Below are 21,836 nucleotides of genomic sequence, written 5' to 3' on the forward strand. Positions count from 1 at the left end.
GAGTGTTTTACACTTCAAATGCCACGCTAACTGTGACGCTTGGAGACCTGAGATTGTAAACATTGTGGACGACTTGTTAATGATAAGGCTTCAATAAATATGCTAATGTTTTAATCTTGATATGATTACCTTAAAGGGTTGCTTTGAGAGGTAGATATCTGAAGATTTATTGATCCCTTCTTAATTTGTGCTGAAAGTACATGTTAAGCGCCACGTAGTGCCAAATTAATTACTGCGTTGAAGGTATTCAAGTTGTTTTCAGACACTTCACTTATATTCCTCAGTATATGTGGTGCAAAAATATGAATGAGAGCGGGTGTGAGCCCGAAGCATTGTATTAAGGAGAGGATGAATAATTATTGAGGGAAACAAGACGATGGAAAATACTGAATAGGGGTGACTCAATAGTGGCACGAAAAGCCAAGCTTAACAACCTTGTGTTGAAAAAAAAAAAAAAAGTATCCACATTTTTTTCCTCTGTTTTCAGGTTTTGCAGTTCTATCCGAAAGATTATTGAAGTGTGCTCTGCATTGTACGAAAAAAACAGACAGCAATTACATGTTAACTTCTACTAAATAGGCATGTGATTCACTATTCTCTGAAACCCGTTGTTTATGATTTGGATCAATTCTTGTCACATTCTTTTGTTAATTCAGCTGTAAACCTCATCAAGTATCAAAGTCCGCAAATTATTTAATGATCAAGTGAGAGACAGTTGCTTTGTTCAACCCTATTCTTGAACATATCACTTCTGCTGGGTTAAACACCTGGGTACATTCAACAGCCGCTGCAGGTTAATGGGCTCACAGTGGCAGGTTGGAAATTTTAACAGATGACCTGGCTCCTGTTTCCCTGACAACCACAGTGGAGGAAGCCTTGTAAACAAGAACTGTAGAAAAAGCAAAATGAATATAACAACGCCCATCCGTTTCATGAGAATGAGGATCTCTGAAGCTGCGAGGGAGGTCACAGATTGATCAAGGCAATCATGAATTATTTGTATTGCACAAAATCTTGAACAGAATTCAACACACGCCGGTAGGTTTAGTGAGGTACAACCAGTTTCAACTACTTAAAATTTTATGTCATACTTTGATTTTCAAACATAAAAAAAATAGGAACAAGCAGCTTGGTTCTGGTAATTGACTTCATCCATTGCAGAGTCAGATAAGTATTTCAGATCTGCAGTAACAAAGTCACAAGTCTAAGATATAACATCCCTAGTATACACACCTCCAGTTTGGATACTGGTGATTGATGATTTGCTTGTAACGACATTCAATGTAGAGGGATTCAAGAATGTTACATTTCTTTCTTTGCAACAGAAAAACATTTTATACAATAGTAACTAAAAGCACATTTTGTGGTGCTGCTAGCTAGACGGCAAACTGAAGATGACAGAAAGAGAATAGAGCGGTGGACAGAAAGGCAGTTCAATCATTAACTTGTCCGGCTCTATCATATAATCAATGATAAATTGCAGAGTGCAAGACGATAACCCATCGATGTTTGCTAGTTTATGAACAAATGGATTCTAATGAAAGACGAGATCCTCTTTGACTCCTGCATCAATTAGGTTTTTTGAGAAATGTGGCACTGGGTTCTAACTCCTTGCCGTAGTTTAAAGCTAATTCCTTTTCCTACCAAAGTAGAAATCAGCAGAAAATGAGAAAGGAACGGGGATGAGAGAAACTTTGAAATGAAAATGCAAACAATGACGAGGAGAGGGCAGAGGAAATTGAGCTGAAAGAAAAAGATGGACAGAAAGGAAACATCTATCACCGTTTTTTGGCTTTGTCGTCTTCATCCCTTCGGTAACCCAGGACAAAAAGAAAGAACCGTGCTTACTAGAGAAGAAACTCAAACTCATAAAAACATGGCTGCTGACTCGCAAGCATTCCTCGGACTGACAGATTCTGTTGCCATTTACTTCATCCAGAACCATTAAATTACAAAAGCACCGAGCCTCGTCTCGATTGTGACTTACACAGCTTGGAGGGGAGTGAATTTCTAAATCTAAAAAAAAAAATTTTTCTCAGCTTTCATCAGGAAAACTGAGGGAAGCACTACCCAATTTTATCCGGCATGATGTGCCACCACATCACGATAGTCACAGGGGGTCAGCCCGATACAACTTAGTGTCTTCTGCCGGCCTTGGAGCGTCTTTACTCCGGCATCCTGCCTCTGCTGCTCGGGAAATTCCAGTTGCTTAGACATTCAAAAGGCTTCTCTAACCTCGAGGCTGCCACCGCCACTTCTACGTGAATGAATTGGGAGAAGGAGAGAGGCGAGAGTCAGCGGTTCAAAGAAACAGAGTAAACAGGCCGTGCTAAATTTCAACCACTGGCCAAGGATCAATCAGTGGGTGCCGGGTTGAACCACGGAGAGACCCTCGATTTAAGTGGTAAATAAATGAAGAAGAATAGCACTGAAGCGCGCGGTGGGTGAATAGGTGGCGAGGGCGTCAGTCTTTGTCTCCCTCATTGGCCAGAGGTCTCAACTCAAGGCTTCACATCCTTCTCCAATTTTGTCCTGCTTTTTTTTTCCTTAATGCTCACAGTTTGTGAGTTTTGTAAACGCCATTTATGTCAGCAATTCTTTGGCTCCATTGGTGCGATGCAGGCAACACTGAGGCATCGCTTCTTTCTTCGCTTGCTTCCTCGCTCCCCGCCATTCTCCCACACTGCTGCAACAATAATTCAATTCATTTTTGCTCTATTCATGCAGTCCTGGTAAGAACAGGCAATCCTCATGGTGGGTGTAAAAGCATATATTAATGCGTCATACACACCCACTCTTGAGACGGCAAGTGCATATCCTGCAACCATCGCTGCAGCACAAATAACTTTGGAGGTTGTAACATTCTGGCAGTCTATCTGGAAAATGTATCGCCGGATCACTGTAGTTGAATTTCAAACAATTTTGCGAAAATTATTATTGAAATTATTATTACTTATTCCATAAAAAAGGGTTTTATACTCTCCAGTTCATGCACTTCAAGAGAAAAGTGGTGACGGATGGGATTCTAATTATTACCATATGTTCCAATCAGTGAGAAATCATTCAAATTGATATACTTGATAAACAGTCCATTTGATTTTAGAATTATTTCACTATAAGGCTTTCGAATATATACTTATATTTATATATAAAATCAATGGAATACTATTTCTTAAAAATATCTCTAAAGAGAAATGAATCAAATGTTATTTTATTTTATTTGCGGGTCCGATCAGCTGTAACGATGGAATATGGTTCTTGGAATGCCTTTCTGGTCTGCTGTCTGCAGATAGTGGCAGGTGGTGCAAAATAGAGCCCAGATGTGACTATTTGGACAAAGCTCCAGCTGCCATCTGGGCAGGAGTCGGTGTATCTCTCCAGATGTGCCCTCAGGTTGCTTGCAGCAGAAAGCTAAACTGACTGTAGCTAACAAAGCTCTCACCTCTCTTCCCTGAAAACAAATATTCACGCCTCAATTGCTTACTTATTTATTATTTTTTTTACTTTGTTTCAGAATTGTAATTGTGTTTGGGAGAATATTGACTGTGACACGAGTACTCATACAAGTATTTCTCACAGAGCACAAGTGCTGTGTGAAGATGATATAAAAGAGGCAGTAAATGCACCTCTTGGTAACCTGCCACGGTGATAATGCCACTCCAGTATCAGCAAAAGAAGAAGTATTAAATGTTGGCAGGATGGAACTCTGCTGATAGTTGCAGCTTTCTGGCGTTCTTGCAGCTATGTGCCACAGCAAGGATAGTAGAAGAGCAAGGAAAGGGGGGAGTGGGGGGGGATTGAGGCGAATGAGAGTTTGACTAGTTGCTGTTTGGCACTCTAGAGACAAACTGGCTTCCTATTCCTGGTGGTGCACGCTCTATCAAAATACGCCTGCTCAGTGGCCTCCTGCAGCGAGATTATGGATCTTTTACATTACATTCCACCTCTTTATGTTCTCACACACACACACACACACACACACACACACACACACACACGCTCTCTTATACCCAAGAAAAAAATAGAAAATATCCGTTAGCTTGGCCCAGTGATAGGTATGTGTCGAAAATGATGCGAACAAGAGAACCGTGGGTAGATGTGTGTGCCTAGGAAGTGTGAGGCTGAGGTGCATATGTGTGTGATGTACACAAATTTGAGAAAACTCGAAGCAGGATGAACAAATAAAGACTAAGGAAACTGTCGCAAATTAGACGATGCGACAGGGTGGGGTGATTGAAAAAGTCGTCGGGAGATGGAAAATTAAATCGAGGGGGGAAAAAAATAGGGCGCGTATGCTCGAAGGATGGGACAAAGAAATGTCAGCTGCGGGAGTATTGAAAGGCAGAGGTAAAAACCAAAGAGAGGAGCAGCGCAGAAAAGACAGCACATCAAGGGAAAGGGAGAACTAAGCTGAGCAGGACAGGAAAACGCAATGAAGATCTGCAGCGATTGCTTGCAGCGATGCGTAAAGAAGTTGGGAAGAACGGGAGGTGTGAAGGCTGAGTAGCAGGCAGAGTCTATGAACATACAGATGAGAGGGTTGTGATGATAAAACTAAACCAGCCTGACTTCACACACTATTGGAAGATAACTCTTTGCCTTTTTTTTAAACTACTTCCTTTAGCAGGCAGGTGAAGCTAGCCTCATGGGATGGAGCAGAAACTTAAAGACAAAGTATCAGAAAGTCATTTCTCACACTTTTCTGCGACTTCCAGCTTACAAGTCATTATGTGTGTCGGTAACTCTTCTGCTAACTGGTGAAACAAGTAGGTTAAAACAGCTGTTGAGATTATCTGAGATTCCCTGTTCTACGCCGGTTTAAAGTACTAATCAAAGACATTTGGAATTGGTTTTAAGTCAAGGATGGGATGCATGTATATTAATAAACCCTGTTGGAGTGCTGGGAACACGCATGTGTAGATAAATATGTATACATTCAATTTTTCAGAAGCCATCAACATAATTGCCTTTATGAGCACATTTCAGTTTTATTGCACTGACATCAAAAAATTCCCAAGTCCCTCGAGCAATGGCACAACGGTTGGCCAAAGTGTTGGTATGATATTTCAAGCTGGCCAACATCAGCCAGCATGAAGGGATTAAAAACATTTTTCACAGGTGTTGAGCCAAGCAGCAGTGATGAGTTTGATAACCATGCCCTTGCAAGTCTCAAGCCTGCTCAACTAACAATGCTATGCTGCTCTGTGATTGGTCAAACCCTGATGTAGAAACACATGCACAGACAAAGGGCTATGCAGGAACTGTGACTGAGAGAGATCTTATCTATGGCTGAGTCTCCTGGTGCAATGTTAGATTGATAAACTTGGGCAACCAATCCTGTCTTGATGAGTAATAACATGATTATTTACAAACTACAATTGTTGAGGAAGCAGATTATAAATTACCCCAAAATAAATAACTGGTAGGAGGACCTGCTGATAGAAATAATATATTTCTCCTTGTGCCCAACTTCTAGATACACAGGGCATGCTTGACTCTGGTCCCTTGAGAATAATTGCCACCATCATTCGGAGGACTTTCAACTACACACATAAATACATAAACATACTTTCACACATTCGAAATTATGTTTAGTGACGGATTAGTACACATTGAGTGATAGTGTGGGAATCTGTGTGGAAGAGATATCGCGAGGGATTCACTAGACATGAACTACAGTGCCAATGTTTCAACACTTTTATGTGCTTAATTCACTTACTTTGAAATTGATTAAGTTGTTTGTTGTTAATTGAATTTATTGACAAAAAGTGTAATAGAGGACCTCATCAGCTTGTCCTGAAATTGATAAAAGCTGCTGAAACAAAAAAGGCCAACATCCAGTCTGTTCATTGCCAGTGCCGTCATTAAATAATTTGTAATCCATTTAATCCTAGTCTTGTTTGGTTTTATAGTTTTAAAAATCAACCGATGAAGTATAATGCCAGATTGTTTAACTACTTGATTAAAAAAACAAATCTATCCAGTGGGGTTTGGTGTCAACAGATCTTCACTGGGCAGACAACAGAATTGCTATTAGCAAAAAATAAAAAAAATAAAAAGCAAGTTAAAATACCTCATAATAAGTTGATTTGCATAAATATCTGCCATGAGTGCAAAGTGGGGCATTATCAAAAGCAAACCTCTACCAAGAATAAAAGGTCAAAAATTTACCAAAGAAACAAAACAAAACACCTACATCAACCTAAGTTACTTTAAGTTCTATTGTATTAACCTCATATTAACCTCACCCAAAGCAGTATTTGTACTCCATGACATCCCTTACAGCTATGTCTTTGTTTTCTTATTACTAAGCCCCATGTTTGCTTTGATTCTGAGGCCCTTTGTAGACTTCACTGCTGAGAACCAAAGTGTGGAACCAAAGTCATCGCTGCAGTCAAAGTCATTCCTTGAAGGCTTCTACTCTGCAAAAAATGGTGAATTAAAAAAAAAAGCCAAAAAAGTGACGGATGAGCTTTCTTACCCAATGATGGGGTGTTTGAAGCCCAGCTTGGCAGTGCTCTGCTGGATCTCCTTCTCAAGCCATGCCTGCGGGCGCACCAGGTACTTGACGAACTGGGACACCCACCAGACAGAGGGGTCGCCATGCAGACGGTGCAGTCGCAGGGCCAGGTCTTCTGGGATGGCCAAGGGCAGGTAAGGGGGACGAGGATGGAGGCTATCAACAATGGGCAACTCCACAACCTGGACATCTTTATCATGGGCTTCTCCTAGAAGGAATACAAAGGAACATTTAGAGAAGATGCTCGGTTCTATTCAAACATTTGTCAAAACTTTGGCAGTGTACATCTTTAATGAGGATTATCGTGATCATTTTTCTAAATTACATTCATGTGTGGTTCTTTGAAAAGCTGAGAATATGTTTAGTCTGATTTGTTTTTATTTGTCCAACCCACAGGCTAAAATCAAAACGGATTCAAGTCACAGTCTGGCAGAACAATAAAGATAAATTAACAGATGATATTTCCAACCATTTCTCTAACCAATGGTGGCTCTCCTTTGGCTTGTACAACCTTTGCTCCTTAATTCAGATGTGAAAAATCATGGTTCAAGTGGTCTAAAAAAATTCATGGGGCCAACCAGATAGTGAGACCAAGGAGCCAAGGTAGACAGGGTCTCATGGTCTGGGTCCTATGTATGCCTCCAGGTAAAAGACCTTTCCAACATTTAAAGTAATACCAGACTAGATCTAGATCTGACAGCATGAGTGTGTTCCAATGCTCTGTAGGAGGAACAACACAGAGGTGGGGCTTATCTCAATGAGATGTCAACACAGATAAAAACCACATTCTGGCCTTAAACTGTGCCTTTTGGCTGAAAAGACAAAGTCAAATAACTGATATGATTGAGGAACATCTGTGGATGACCTGGGAAAATAATTGAATGAGATAGCAGACATTTTATCCATGTGATATATCTCTTCCGCCAACTTTATTCATACCTCCCACAATTCCAGAGGAAATCAATCAAGGAAGCTTTAAAGACAGTAAATTTAGCAATATATACTGTACAATATATACAATATATACTTCATACAAGATACATGACTTGAGGCCATAGGTCAAGGCCTTCAAGGGAGGAAATGAAATCCAGTTGCCATGATGAGCTGGATGACTAAGAACCTTCACAAATGCATTTTTGTCCTTATTGCTGTCCTGAATTCCTTACCAGTCAGGGACAGCGTTTGCGATTTGATTGCTACTATTTGCCTATCCTTGCTTCAAGGACAAGGTGAGCTTATATATATAAAGGTTGTGTCAAGCAAGAGGGTAAAGCTGAGGTGGGAAGCTGTTAGTCTGGCATTAGCCCCTTCAGGCAGCGCCCTGCTTGGCTCAAACTCTGGGCAGAGGGAAGGCCTGATTACAAAGGTCACCTCTCTAGATGGAAGAAAACCCTGATGCACTGGCAGGCCTCCTGACACATCAAGGCCTGCTGTCTATACACACAGAGTCACAATTATGTGAACCAACAAGATCCTCACATGCAAAAATAACACGCACAGCCATTAACATGAAAGTAAAAGATATGGATTTACAATTGAAAATGCAAATTAAGAACAAATGAATAACAACAACAAAAAGAAAAGCAATGTGCAAGCAAACGCAATAAAACTGCAGACGTATGAAGAACTGCATGCACACGCGCACACATACACAATCATAATCTCATCTCGCCAGAAGGAATCTGCCTGGCAGACACAAACTTCAGTCTTTTTCAGTCTTAAAAGCAGAGGAAACATTGTTTTGTCTTTGCGTGCGGGTGTGTGTGTGTTTGTGTGTGTGTACGTCTGTGTAAACCCAAGATTGAGGTATAAACAAGTTTTGGGTCTCTTGTTCTGAGATCGTAAAGTGATGTCTCTAACTACAAGAGACGGACCCTTAGTTGGATGAAAACAACCTCCACAAACATACTTCCATATAAATGGCATAATGATTCATTAAAAATGGCCTTTCATAGAGAGGGTACATAAAAACTGTGCAAAGAACAAGGGCAAACGCAGAGGCTTCAATTTGTTTGCGTGTGCATGTATATGCATGTGTGTGTGTGAGCGTGTGCACGTATGCTGGAGCATGAACTGAATATAGATTAGTAGAGGCATTAAATATTGAACAGAAAAAAATATTCCCAGACCCGTCATTGCTTATATAACAGCACTGGCATGATTCACATTAGGGGAAATGGGCATATTTTGACGCCTGCACTTCTTGGCATAAATATACAGATATGCAGTACGTGATCCTCCCACAGCTACTTAATTAGATCACAAAGCTTCACTAAATTTCATCTCAACTCCAAAACCTCCACATACATTTCCTGTAGGCTTCTTGACTATAAGCACCTAGATCTGCATTGAAATAATACCAACCCCACTTAATTTACCGATGATGTATAGTGAGCCTATAAATATTCTTGAAGATTAACATAGCTTTAACACAGGAGAGCTGAGCGCTATAAAGGCAAAAATATGAAGCTGGTATTTTAGTAATACATATGATGCTGAGATTATGAACTTAGAGAAAGGATGTTACATTTTTTTTTTATCGCATGGCAGGGAACATTATGCTTCTCATGCTCTCCGATTCCCTCATAAGGCAGCAATGTCTTCAAAAATCTCAGAAGGAATATATTCTCTTTGGCAAATACGTTCTATGATCAACGTGTTTCCCCTTTTGTGTTCAAATACCAAAAATCTGGCGATGTATGCGTGACAAGATTTAGACTTTTGGGTTCTTAATTTAGATTAAAAATTCATTTTTGTTTGGACTGATTTCATCACAACCACTGGTTAATCAGTCCATATCCAAGACAGTCTGAATTGAAAGACATTCGTGGACTTGTACAGTTTTGTACTCCCAAAAAGTTATTTGGCCTAGAGGTGAACTATGAGTTACTTCTATTTTAATGTGGAACTGCTTGTTATGTTTTGTTTTTCACATTTCCCATTTGGAGGGAACATCAGCAGTTCCCATAATGGCTTCTTCTCTATCTTTGATTTTCCCCCAAAGCTATATGTTTTCCTGACAGAGATTTCCAGTCACAGATACATACACAGTCCATTGTCTCTGTCTATAAATGTCTCACTTCCTTAGGGAAACTCTTAATAGAAAGTGGGTTAACCACATTGAGATATACCAGGAAGGTGGGATGGGAGGGAATCTAGTGGGGTTGCTCTAGAAAATACCAACTAAATCAATTTCTCCCATAAACAATATAAATACCTGCTCAGTGCGGAATATATATTAAATGCTAAACATCATGCAAAAAGAGCTGCTTTTGCGGAAACCAACCATGGAAACAATAAGGGCTCAGGAGTAACATTTATCAAATTACACCGTGCAGGCTTATTGGAGGGGATTCCCTGCTGTCTCTGTACAATGAAACCCTTTTAGGAATGGTCAAATTCATCTCTTAAACCTTTGGTTGACCTTGCTACCAGTATTCACTTGGACATGGTTTGTAAACTAAATACTTAGGTTTTGAAAAAAAGACAATGTTAGACTTGAGGACGCCACACCAGTAAAAGGCTTTCTCTGGATTCCTGACAGGGACTGAGCAGGTCTTGTCCCTGAGGGTTTAACACTCAAACTAGTCTTTCCTCCAAGCAAGGTTGCTGGTTATTACTTCTGGATCAGAATTGGTAGACAAGCTATGTTGTGCTGATGGCTGTGGCTGGCCTGGTCTTTTTTAATTTGCCTCTTAGATCTGAAAAATCTGACTTTTCTTAAGCCTGTTTGCTGTTTTGATCATTAGGCAAGAGTAGCAGAGAAGGAGGAAGTTTCATTAAAAGTGCTCGCAGTGCTAGAGGAATGAATTTGTTCTATTTTCTTCTTGATTTATTCTTCATGCATTAGAAATTCTGGCCACTAGCCACCCATTTTGACAACCAGTATCAACGGTGCAGTTTAGTTACGGACTGACTATTTTCTTTTTAATTATTACAGTTTTTGAACATGGTCGATTTAGGTTGCTAATCTATGATTAAGTGCTACAAATCACCAAAACATAATCCATTTTTCAGTGTCTTTCTTGGTATTGCTGAGGTTAGCAGAAGAACCTCAGGTCACAAAAGATGGACCACTCAGTAGTCATGCTAAATGTTGTGAGCCTATATTTTACCTGATTGGTAAAACATTACATTTTTGTCTACCTAAGACTACAGCATCACCTTGTGCAATCCCAGTTGGGACCAGGGCAAAGCAGAATGCTAACCCTGGAAAGGCCCAACTGGTTATATGGTCTTAGCAACAGAAAATATTGCTTCTGTAAACAGCCAGACCTTATACGGACAATGCAGAATGCTGTGAGGTAGGAACAGAGTTGCCGGGTTGCTCATGGATCGGTTGTGTGCAGCCAGATGGCATTTACTATATACCATATAGGGATCTATAGTAGGCAGGCACCAGAGAAAGACATAAGGCAGTGGAAAGGACACATGAAAGGCAGGACAATATGAGAGAGAAGGAAATGGGAGAGTAGGAGATAAGAGAAACAGCCCAGGAGAGCATGAGTCAAATGAAGCGATAGGAGAAAAATAAAGAGCTGAAAGGATGCAGGGATGAGAACAAGAACGCAATGAGGAAGAAAGTGATATGGAGAGTGAGAGAGGCAGGCATACTGATAGTAAAGCCTCCAATTCACCGATCTTTGTTTGCAATCCCATTTAGGGAGCTTAGGGGGAAAAATGCATACATTTGTATTACAGCACCATTAATCATGCTTTTTTTTGAATCACATTGTTTTTCAGTATTTGTATTGCCAGGGACATCCATTTCATCAAAATGAGAGCAGGTTGGTTTTCAGACTGAGGTGATTTTTAGAAATAATCCTCAGGTTTACATCAAGATTTCTTTCAAATCTTTCAAGCATCATAATTAGTTATAACCTATATAAGTTTTCTTTACCAGCTCAATTTTTAAGAAGGCTGACTTTCCTAACTGTTGGAAATCACAGTAAGTCCTCTGCTGACAAATTGGGTTGACCCATCACCCCAATATTTTCACAGTAAAAATACTTTATATTACATGAAGCAGAAGTTGGCTTTGGTTTAGTGCTGTAAAACCGATATGGAAAATGGCATATTTTGTCTTACAGGAGGAAGTTGGACTACAGAGTTGTGCATATTTCTCCCATACATTATAAAACAGGTGAACAATATAAGCAGGGGGGTATTTATTTCACTTCTTTCAAGAATTTGGAAAACAGCAGCATTGTGTAGGAAATAATGCAGGTTGTTGCACTTGTTCTAAATGCCTTTTTGAGTATCAACAAGGATCTTGCTGCGAAATCCCACGAGCTGTGCAAAGAAAAAGAGGGATGTGCAGTAATTTTCTTTGATTCTTGCTGTTCCCCAAGCTGCACAGACTATCAATCCTTCCCCACCAGAAAAGAAAAAAAAATCCTGTCCAGAGTCACTTTCTTATGAATGCGCTCTACAATAAACTTAGCATTTTTTATGACGGAGTCTAATCTGGCCCTGCGTGCACCCAGCTGGACGCAGCTCAATGTTTGTGTTTGGACCAACAAGGGTCCCCAGACAAAAACCAAAGGGCTGTTGAGAGTGTTAGTGCTGCAGGTTAATTTCCTGATAAAATGCTCTGTGCAGACATCCAGCTGAGTCCTAACTGAATCTAGTCCCACTTTAAAACTGAAGCAGCAAACTAACTGGAAATAAATTGAAAAGAGTAGTATAGTCCAGAAAAGAGGACATCAATTTGTAGTTTCTCAAAGTATCGAGATCTTTTTAATTTAACTTGTGTACCCCTCTGATAGCTGCCACCTTACCTTGGTGGAGGGGTTTGATCCCAATGATCCTGGGAGCTATGTTGTCAGGGGTTTATGCCCGTGGAAGGGTCACCCAAAGCAATGGGTCCCAGGTGAGGGATCATACAAAGTGCAGCTCAGAAGACTCTCATGAAGAAGAAAATTTTTTGTATACAGTCTTTCTTGCCTGGACGCTGGTCACCGGGGCCCTTCCCAGGCCCAGGGGCGGGGCTCAATAGGCCCATGGGGCTCGGCCGGGCACAGCCCAAAGGATTGACATGGGTCCCTCTCCCCCTGGGTTCACCACCCATGGGAAGGGCCAAGGGGGGCGGTGGTGACTGGAGCGGGGGACCTTGGCAATACCATCCTTGGCTGCAGAAGCTGGCTCTTGGGACATGGAATGTCACCTCTCTGGCGGGGAAAGGAGCCTGAGCTGGTGCGTGAGGCTGAGAGATTCTGACCAGATATAGTTGGACTCACCTCGACGCACAGCATGGGATCTGGAGACGGGCCTCTCGAGAGAGGCTGGACTGTTTTTTTACTCAGGGGTTGCCCCCGGTGAGAGGCGCTGGGCAAGTGTGGGCATATCGATTGCCCCCCTACTCGGCGCCTGTATGGTGTTGGGGTTCTACTCGCTGGAGGAGAGGGTAGCCTCCCTCCGCCTTCAGGTGGGGGGACGGGTTCTGACTGTTGTTTGTGGCTATGCACCCAACAACAGTTCAGTTCACCCACCCTTCTTGGGGTCCCTAGAGGAGCTGCTAGAGAGGGCTCCTACTGGGGACTCCCTCATTCTACTGGGAGACTTCAATGCTTGTGTGGGCAACGACAGCGCAACTTGGAAGGGCCTGATTGAGCGGAACAGCCCCCACTCTAAACCTGAGTGGTGTTTTGTTATTGGACTTCTGTGCTTGTCATGGACTGTCCATAACAAGCACCATTTCAGGCATAAAGGTGTCTATATGTACACTTGGCACCAACGCACCTTCGGCCGCAGTTCTTTGATCAACCTTGTGGTCATGTCATCAGACTTGCGGCTGCATGTCCTGGACACTTGGGTGAAGAGATGGGCAGAGCTGTCAACTGATCATCACTTGGTGGTGAGCTGGCAAGGCAGTCAGCGCCAGTTGGGATGGCAACCCTTGAACCCTTGTGAGACCGGGTTAGTGATCCTCCTTTTTAAAAAGGGGGATCAGGGGTCTGCTCCAAATACAAGGGGGATTACACTCCTCAGCCTCCCCGTTGAGGTCTATTCAGCTGTGCTGGAGAAGAGGGTCCACCGGGTCATTGAACCTCAAATCCAGGAGGAGCAGTGTGGTTTTTGTCCTTATAGTGGAACAGTAGACCGGGTCTATACCCTCAGCAGGATCCTCAATGGGGCATGGGAGTTTGCCCAACCAGTCTACATGTGTTTTGTGGTCCTTCGAGAAGGTCTTCGACTGTGTCCTGACGGCAATCCTGTGGGGGATGCTCCGGGAGTATAGGGTACCAAACCCTGTTATACAGGCTGTTCGGTCTAGGAGCAGCCAGGGCATTGAGGGGATCCGGTTTGGCGGCTGCAGGATCGAGTTTTGTTGCAGATGATGTGATTCTGTTGGCTTCATCAGGCCATGATCTCCAGTTCTCACTGGAGCGGTTCACACTGGCCGAGATGAGGATCAGCCGCTCCAAATCCGAGACCATGGTGCTCAACTGGAAATGGGTGGAATGTCCACTCTGGGTTGAGGGAAGAGGTTCTGCGCCAAGTGGAGAAGTATCTTGGGATCTTGTTCATGAGTGAGGGAAGGATGGGGCAGGAGATAGGTGGCAGGCGGAATGGTGCAGCGTCTGCAGTAATGCAGACTCTGTACCGGTCTCTCGTGCCAGAGCCAGAAGGCGAAGCTCTCAATTTACTGATCGAGCTACGTTTCAACTCTCACCTATGGTCACAAGCTATGGGTTGTGACCGAAAGAATAAGATCGCGATACAAGCGGCCGAAATGTGTTTTCTCCGTGCGGTGACCGGACTCTAGGGCCCCTGCTCCTCTGCATAGAGAGGAGTCAGATGAGGTGGCTCGGGCATCTAGTGAGGATGCCTCCTGAATGCCTCCCTGGGGGGTTATTCCAGGCATGTTCATCTGGTAGGAGACCATGGGGAAGACCCAGGACAGGCTGGAGAGACTATATCTCCAGGCTGGCCTGGGGTCGTCCCAGAGGAGCTGGACCATGTAGCCGGGAAGAGGGGAGTCTGGGCCTCACTGCTTCAGCTGCTGCCCCCAAAACCTGACTCCGGATAAGCGGGAGAAGATGGATGGATTGTGTACCCAAATTTGGCATGAGAGGGTTTCTTTTCTCTTTATGTGGAGTGAACCAAATCTAATCATATAAAGCCCTGGAAAACAAAAAGATGCTAGTTTCTTTTCACCCCAATTGTTTTACAAGTTTATCTGTAGAGTCTTTTCTTTGTCTTTGAGTCCTTGTGCCTTGAATTTTCAATGCCAAACTTGTGATTGCTCAATACTAAACTACAAGTGACTGAACTTCTTAAGATGTCCCACATCATATTTGTTTACCTACCTCTTGTAATAACATTTCAATTAGCACAGTGACGTTAACAGTGAATGAGGGATAACCATGTTGTGCCAATTTTGTTGCACCCATGCACGCACGCTCCATTCTCACGAAAATATTCCACTTCAGGAGCACGAGGAACACATTTTTAATGAACATTCTCTTTCTGATTAAGTGAGTTCAAATCTCAACTATTGAGTTATACTGCATTTCTTGATAATAAAACATTTAACCACTAACCTGAATGACTATCTAAGCTGCCAAAATGCTTAAAAAGGAACTGTGTGGCCCTGCTAACAGGAAAATTCACACTTTCTGTTTTCTCTGAAGAATCACAACAGGGAGCTCTGGTAGTCTTATATCAGAAGCAATTTACTTACTATGAGGTCTATATTTCTAGTTTGTTGATAGAACAGACGGTTAAAAAAAAAAAATTAAATCAATTTCTCTCTCTCTGTCTTTATATGTGTCTATATATATATATATATCTATCTATATATATATATATATATATATATGCATATGTGTGTGTGTGTGCCTTTTTGCAAATCTCAATTCACTGTGTCAGAATCTTGGGGATTGTGTTAATCAGGATACCCCTGTGTAGGGACATGTGGCTACTATCATTGACCATCATTGTAAGCAACCTGGACATATTTGTTGGCGCTTACCTGACCAGTGCCCTGTAGTTGCCCCGGCGCGGTCGGTGCAGGTGTTACTGACAGGTAGGAAGACGGTCTCCCAGCCGCCAGGGGCATAGCGCCAGTTGTGAGATTCCAAGATGAGTGTTCGTTGGGTGCCATAAGCGATCATGAAGCAGTAGACGACGTGATGGAGTTGGCAGCCATAACCGCAGCCCTTATTGATGTTACACACCAACTTCCTGGCCTTACTGCAGTCGGTGGGATTCTAAGAGAGGAAGAAAGAATATTTAAACATTTTTTATTGCTTGACCTTTGTCTTATGTCTCTCTGAGCCCTGCTCCGGGTTAATGATACACCTTAAGTGATTGTCTTCTGTGCTACCTGCACCTATATCTTGGAATCCACTTTGCGAGCAGTCTTTCCTTTTCTCTACTTGTTACAGTGTTTCGTGTCTCTAACTCATAACCCGTGATTATTGTTTTGGAGAGAAACTTATTCTCTTTGCCATAAACCTCCATTGTTGTTCACAACCATAATCATTATGATCTCAGTGCTTCACTGTAAACCATCGTCCTTGCACTTGTCCCATAAGTACTCATTAGTTTGTGTTAATGGGTGGGTGATACATGTCTTTAGAAATGCTATATAGATACACAGCAATAAGCCTAATCTGCCAATCTCATTTTTGTTCCAGTCCACAGATTGGTACCAAATCTCCTCCCTTGCAGTTCTGACTGTCAGAGGCCTAATTCCAATAAGCCAATCACTAACATTTATTTTATAAGGGTTGGTGTTAAGGGACTTGAGGATGAATAATTGATGTCAATGAAAACATTTCCCTTCTCAGATGACCCAAAACACATGGCGGACTTTGCAGAGAGAGTGAGCAAATGGGATTGATTTGATTTCCTGACACTCTGGTGAGCAGCCAGCGTCTGGTGACATTTTCCAGTCCTAAACTGGTTTTCTACCATGTTACTTTACTCCTCCAACCAACCACTCTATTGTGGTTGGTTGTAGGACTAACCAATTGTGTCCATAGCACTGTTTGGTCCAAGGCTATCTTTCAAAAATCTGAAACCAAACCCTGAAAAATCTGCCTTGGGGATTTGGAACTCTGCTTTGCTTGTAAATTTCTTTTTAATCTTTAAGATTTCTCCGCCTGACCGATTCACCTTCGCGATTTTGGATTTGTTGAGCCATGTTAGCAATATTTACTCCTGCTTCACAAATGCTCCAGTGACAATGGATGAAGAATTGATCTGTTTGATTCAAACGTAAAAAACTCATGTTTTTGAGATGGATGTACTTTTGTCTGCTGAAAACAACATAAAAAAGAGAAAGAAAAAATATTGGATTGTAGTCTGAGCACTTTTTTCCTTTTCCTGGAACTTCCTGAGGGTGAATACTTTCTGATTCTTCCTTTTTTCTGCAATTCCTTCAAAATACTATTGCAAAATCTCTTTACAAAATGCTTCCTGACAGTCTACTATTTCATTCATATCTTAGCTCCTTTTCCCTGCTTTGTCAAATTATTATTCCCTTATACTTTTGCTAGTCACTCTGCCTCGTTGTCTTATAGCAACTGGCACTAAAAAGGAAGAACACATTGGATAACCATATAGTCACATATATTGTGTTAAACAGTGACAGTCATAAAGTCATGTGAATATATTTTAAAGTTACAGATACATGCACGTGTAAAAAATGCACACGGTATCCTATGATGTGATAATCCAGTAAATCCATGTGCCTGTGTCTTGGCGTATGTGCTTATCTAGATGCCTGATCAGAGGTCAGTATTCACAGACTTTATCTTCCTTCAGGCAATGTTTCAGTCTTATCAAATGTTTCGACATAACGAATTGCTGTGACTGTATTTCAAAAGGTGTACATTTCAAACATAAATCCCCTTTTACTGCAAATCAAGACTGACTTAAAACAGCTTTGGTCCCCTCCGGATTACTCTGTTAGTCTCTAACAGAAATATAGCTGGGTTTTCAAACCTGAGGACCTTTTTTCCAAGAATTATAAAGTGCAGTTTCATCTGTACATCAGCTATTCATTCATTGGTCATTGCTATTGTGCTACAACAGGTTGAAACATTTCCCTCGAAACGTGACCCCGTTCTATAACACGTAATTTCTGTTTTAATTGTTTTTTATATTTTAGAGGTAAACGCTATAATTTTTTTTTTTTTTTTGGACATGGACAGATAACATCAACACAATATTTCATCAGGACATGAGACCAACCCCTAACTTTGATGAAGTGTACATTTTTTGGAAAATCTTGCAACTTGCAGCAAATAATTTCTGTTAAAGATAAGCTGCAGTGATGCCATGATCTTGCCCTGCCAACCAGGGCGCTGAATGCTTTTCACTGATAGCTTTACCACACTCTCTAATCAAGATACAACATAAACCAAACAGCTGCTGGCTCTGTAAGTTAAGGGTGCTATTTTTGTTCATAAGCGTGTCCTGATTTAAAAGTCCAAGTTAAAAAAAAAAAACCAACAAAAACTTGCTGCATTACCCTTGTTTAATGGGTAATGCAATAAGTGGGCTTTCTCCCCTGCAATTTAAGAGTTTGTCATGTCTGTCAGCTATCTTGTTCTAGTTTTTAGGATAAATAAGTTTGTTACTTTCGAATTAATCGTCTTTTTCTCAAACCCAAGAGACAGAACCTGTTCTGAGATTTTCCATATTCTCTGCTGCTCATGCCTGAAAATAGGCCTGGTTCAGGATTTAATAAAAATACAAAAGCAAAAAACAATTTTTGCTGGTCTTTGAAAATCAGAATTTCATAAGTCAGTGGCCATTTGTCCGCTGTTTTCACCCCTTGTGTACCTGCTTAATTTCAGTAATCTTTATCTACTTTTGAACCAGCTTGTTTGTACTTCCGATGTTTTTATTTTTCACCAATCAGCAAATTAGTCCTCGATCAAAATTGCCTGTTCATTGTGTGTTCATCCAATCAGCTCCTTGCCTTTTTTCCAGTAGTTCAAATTGAATTGTGATTTTATCAAAAATTTATGGTACCATCTCCAAGAAACATACTCAAAGGAAAATGTTAGCGGTTTGAATAGTTAAATGAAATGTCTTAAAATGAGATTACATGTAATCATGGGAACACATGGGAATATTGTTAGGACTGTGAAGACAAAGCTATGGCTTAAAATTCCAAAAATGTATCCTCTTTAATTTTTGGAGCCAGGTTATAATGTTACAGTGGAAACATTTTTCACTAATTTCTAAATAGTCTAACTCTAAAATGGTTTCCAGATGTTGAATTTGATTTCATTTCATTCTCTAAAGAGCCCCAGACAGGCAACATTTAGATTGTAAAAATTGCTCGATCACCTCTGTTTTATTGTTACTTCTTTTTCCTTGTTTAATGCCTGGTTTACATGATTGTGTAAGAATTTAACAAAAATGCCAACAGCTCTGCTGACGTTTTCTGCAGTGTCAGAGTATAGGTGCACCCATCCATAGTGTATGGCTAATCAATGATTGCATTAAACATGTGGTGAACGGGAAATTAAGTTCAGCCATATCTGCTTGCCTGTGTTGTTCAATGCCCCCACTTGTGTTACTCCACCAGGGTGCACCCAAGGGCCAAGGCATTTCATGTGCATCTCAGTGGAAAATTGTATTGATAGGGGATCCGAGGCCTTGGAGGGCAGGATTAACCTGGTATGCAATTAAAGCAGCTTGGGAAAACTGAATGAGCCCTTTCTGTTTTATTGAGCCTTTCTTCTGATTCATCCATGAGACCTCAAAACACATGCCACTTCAGCCTGGGTGGGTACTGTTCAACCTGGGCCCAAGCAACCACCCCCTATGGCTGGTCCAACCAGCAAGGCCTTTACTAGAGAATGGCCACGGATAAGAACATATGTATGCCACAGGATGGAAAGATGAAAATTGGCTTATTAAAATGTGTGTACACTTGCCTCTGTTTTGAGTCTTGCAATTCTTTGCTGTGTTGTTTGTAATTTTGTGATCTGGGTCTAGGTTAACATCATGCCCATGTTTTGTTGAAGGCTTAAAGAATTGTGATTTGCTGTTGCGCCAGTTGGAGTGACTCAGCAACCCTTGTACCAATCCACTTCCTAAGCAACAATTAGCAACTAACATGAGCGCTTTCCTTTTTAGGCTGCTGCTATGGATGGCTTACAGTATTCCCTCTGCCCGGCGCCAACTGGCTGACCTTGCCTAGAAGTTACCAAAACCTAAATGTGGTTCACTGCCATAGAGTAAGTAATAAAATAAAACAAAATGAATTGGAATACAGCCTTAAACTTCTAAAAGAAACCACAAATGTATTTCCTCCGGGAGTCAAGCTATCTGTTCACTACTAACCATTAACCCTGTTGATGAAATCTAACTTACTGTACTACTGTCAGTGTTCAGTGTTAAATTTAGGAACTGTTACATATTTGTTCAGTTGTTCAGAATATGGCTGATCAGAGGTGAAAACATGAGATAGAATATCAAATGTAGGTATTCCCAGAGATCCCCATAACTGGAGACTTCCTGAGAACTGAAATGAAGCAGCAGATGCTGATCGATGCTGTTTGAAGGCCCTGTCACACATTATATAAATACTGTAAAGCACCGCTTTACTGGAAGCTCGTACTGTTTCGAACACAGACAATATATCCTGCTCATTAAAGTTTATATATTTGCCCCAAGGAGGACCCTCAAAAAGAAAATATTTGCAGTTGAGACATGTTTTATAATTAGTGCAGAACCATTAATTATTCGAAAAAAAGAACTGGGCAAACAGAATGAGCAAAAACCAATGGACTGTGCTTGGAACAAAAGCTCCAAAAGGCCATTACATATTGCCAATATTTACATTTAAGGGCTTCAAGTGTAAAAGTGTGTAACAATGCACCGCACTGAATTTTATCATTCAAATACTTTTTAGACAACCTGTTGAATGCTGTGGTACAAAGTCATTGTAGTGGGGTAAAAGTAAAAGTAAAATAATGACTAATATCTTTTAGTGGTCTATGTTTTGTGTTTTGGACTGGATGCAGATTCATAAATAATGAAGAAGTAAAGTATAAGAAACAAGGATGCTGTTTCCAAAGTGTTGGATGGATAAGAGGAAATACAAAATAGGCCAAAGATTGAATGTTTGGTTTGGTAAATTGGGAGATTCTGCAAAACAGAATCTTGATTCTCACACCCTTCTGTAGTGGAGTCTTTTTGTGAAATTAAGAACAATGACATTAAGGGAGGATATCATTTCTAAAGTCCCGTGGTCAAATGTGCAGTGTTTGCAAACAATAATCATCACCTTTCTAAAAGTATCTGTCAAACCAAATCAGACTGTATAACAGCAGTCTGGATGGCAAACAAGTCTGACTGGCCTGAGTGCACCTGTAATGCTTCCACAATTCCACAATCTCACTACCCTTCTCCATTCAATACCTCACACACTCACGTCATGTCCTAACTCTGCCGTCTCTCTTTGTTCGTCCCAGCTCACACACCATGCTTATTTTTGTTATTTATGTCATTCATTGCTATTTATTTTTGTAACTATTTATATTGTTGTTTAGTTCTAGTTGTGTATTTTTCTCCCTTACTGTTCCTTGATGTTGCCCGTTTACTTATCTGCTGTTTATTTATTCTTAGTTTTTTTTTCTTGCTATATCCTGTCTTCTGCCTTTCTATTCAGACTCATATCTATATTCATATTTATTTCCCTTTTCTTTGGCATACTTCTGTGTTTGCTCCATGTTTGGCGTCAAAATGCAGACGTAGCTTGTACTCTTTGATAACCAACACTGCCTCATAACACAAAAGACATACCGGTTTTTCTCCTTGAAGCACAAACATGTATTCACCTTCCCATCGTTCTCGAAACTGCCTCCCATCTGCATCAACTTTTCTCTTTCTGGACATTTAGGGATCACGTGTATTTCTCAATTCCACTTGTTGAAAATCACACTGATGTAGATACACTGCAATCTAATACCCTCACTTCGAGTGGATAGCATGATTGGCATGAATTGTGAGAAATGTAGTTTATGGTCAATGCACGTGTTTGACTTATTTTAAGACAATCAAACCTTTTACGACGTTCTTGCGGGCCACATATGGCCTGCAGGCCTTGAGTTTGACACATGTGATATACAACAACAAATGCACTGCAGAGCCAGTCAGACATCTTTTGGGTGGTCCGTTTGATAGAGGAAATCCAGTGAGCAGAAATCTACATCCAAGAGTTTGGATTTAGGGTGTCTGGTTCAAGGGGCAATGGGCTCATTACTTTGTGGATGGGGTTAGCCCTTATCTCCCATTCAGTTTTCAAGTTTGAAAAATAGTGTTTCTGTGTTAAAAGAATAAG

General features: G+C 41.1%; 1 protein-coding gene across 2 annotated transcripts in view; it reads right to left on the minus strand.

The window, feature by feature from the left end:
* Window positions 1-21,836, minus strand: part of fut8b (fucosyltransferase 8b (alpha (1,6) fucosyltransferase)) — a 107,938-nt gene that overhangs the window by 10,915 nt on the left and 75,187 nt on the right. For both annotated transcript variants that reach the window (XM_086166808.1, XM_086166807.1), the window contains 2 exons: window positions 15,498-15,735; window positions 6,482-6,728 (listed from right to left, as the gene is read on the minus strand). In XM_086166808.1, the coding sequence (XP_086022934.1) occupies window positions 6,482-6,728; window positions 15,498-15,735 (485 nt within the window). The remainder of the gene's footprint in view (window positions 1-6,481; window positions 6,729-15,497; window positions 15,736-21,836) is intronic.

The sequence above is a fragment of the Fistularia commersonii genome, chromosome 20, assembly GCF_037954325.1.
Source record: "Fistularia commersonii isolate RoL2024-O1a breed Wild chromosome 20, RoL_Fcom_v1.0, whole genome shotgun sequence".
Classification (NCBI taxonomy): Eukaryota; Metazoa; Chordata; class Actinopteri; order Syngnathiformes; family Fistulariidae; genus Fistularia; species Fistularia commersonii.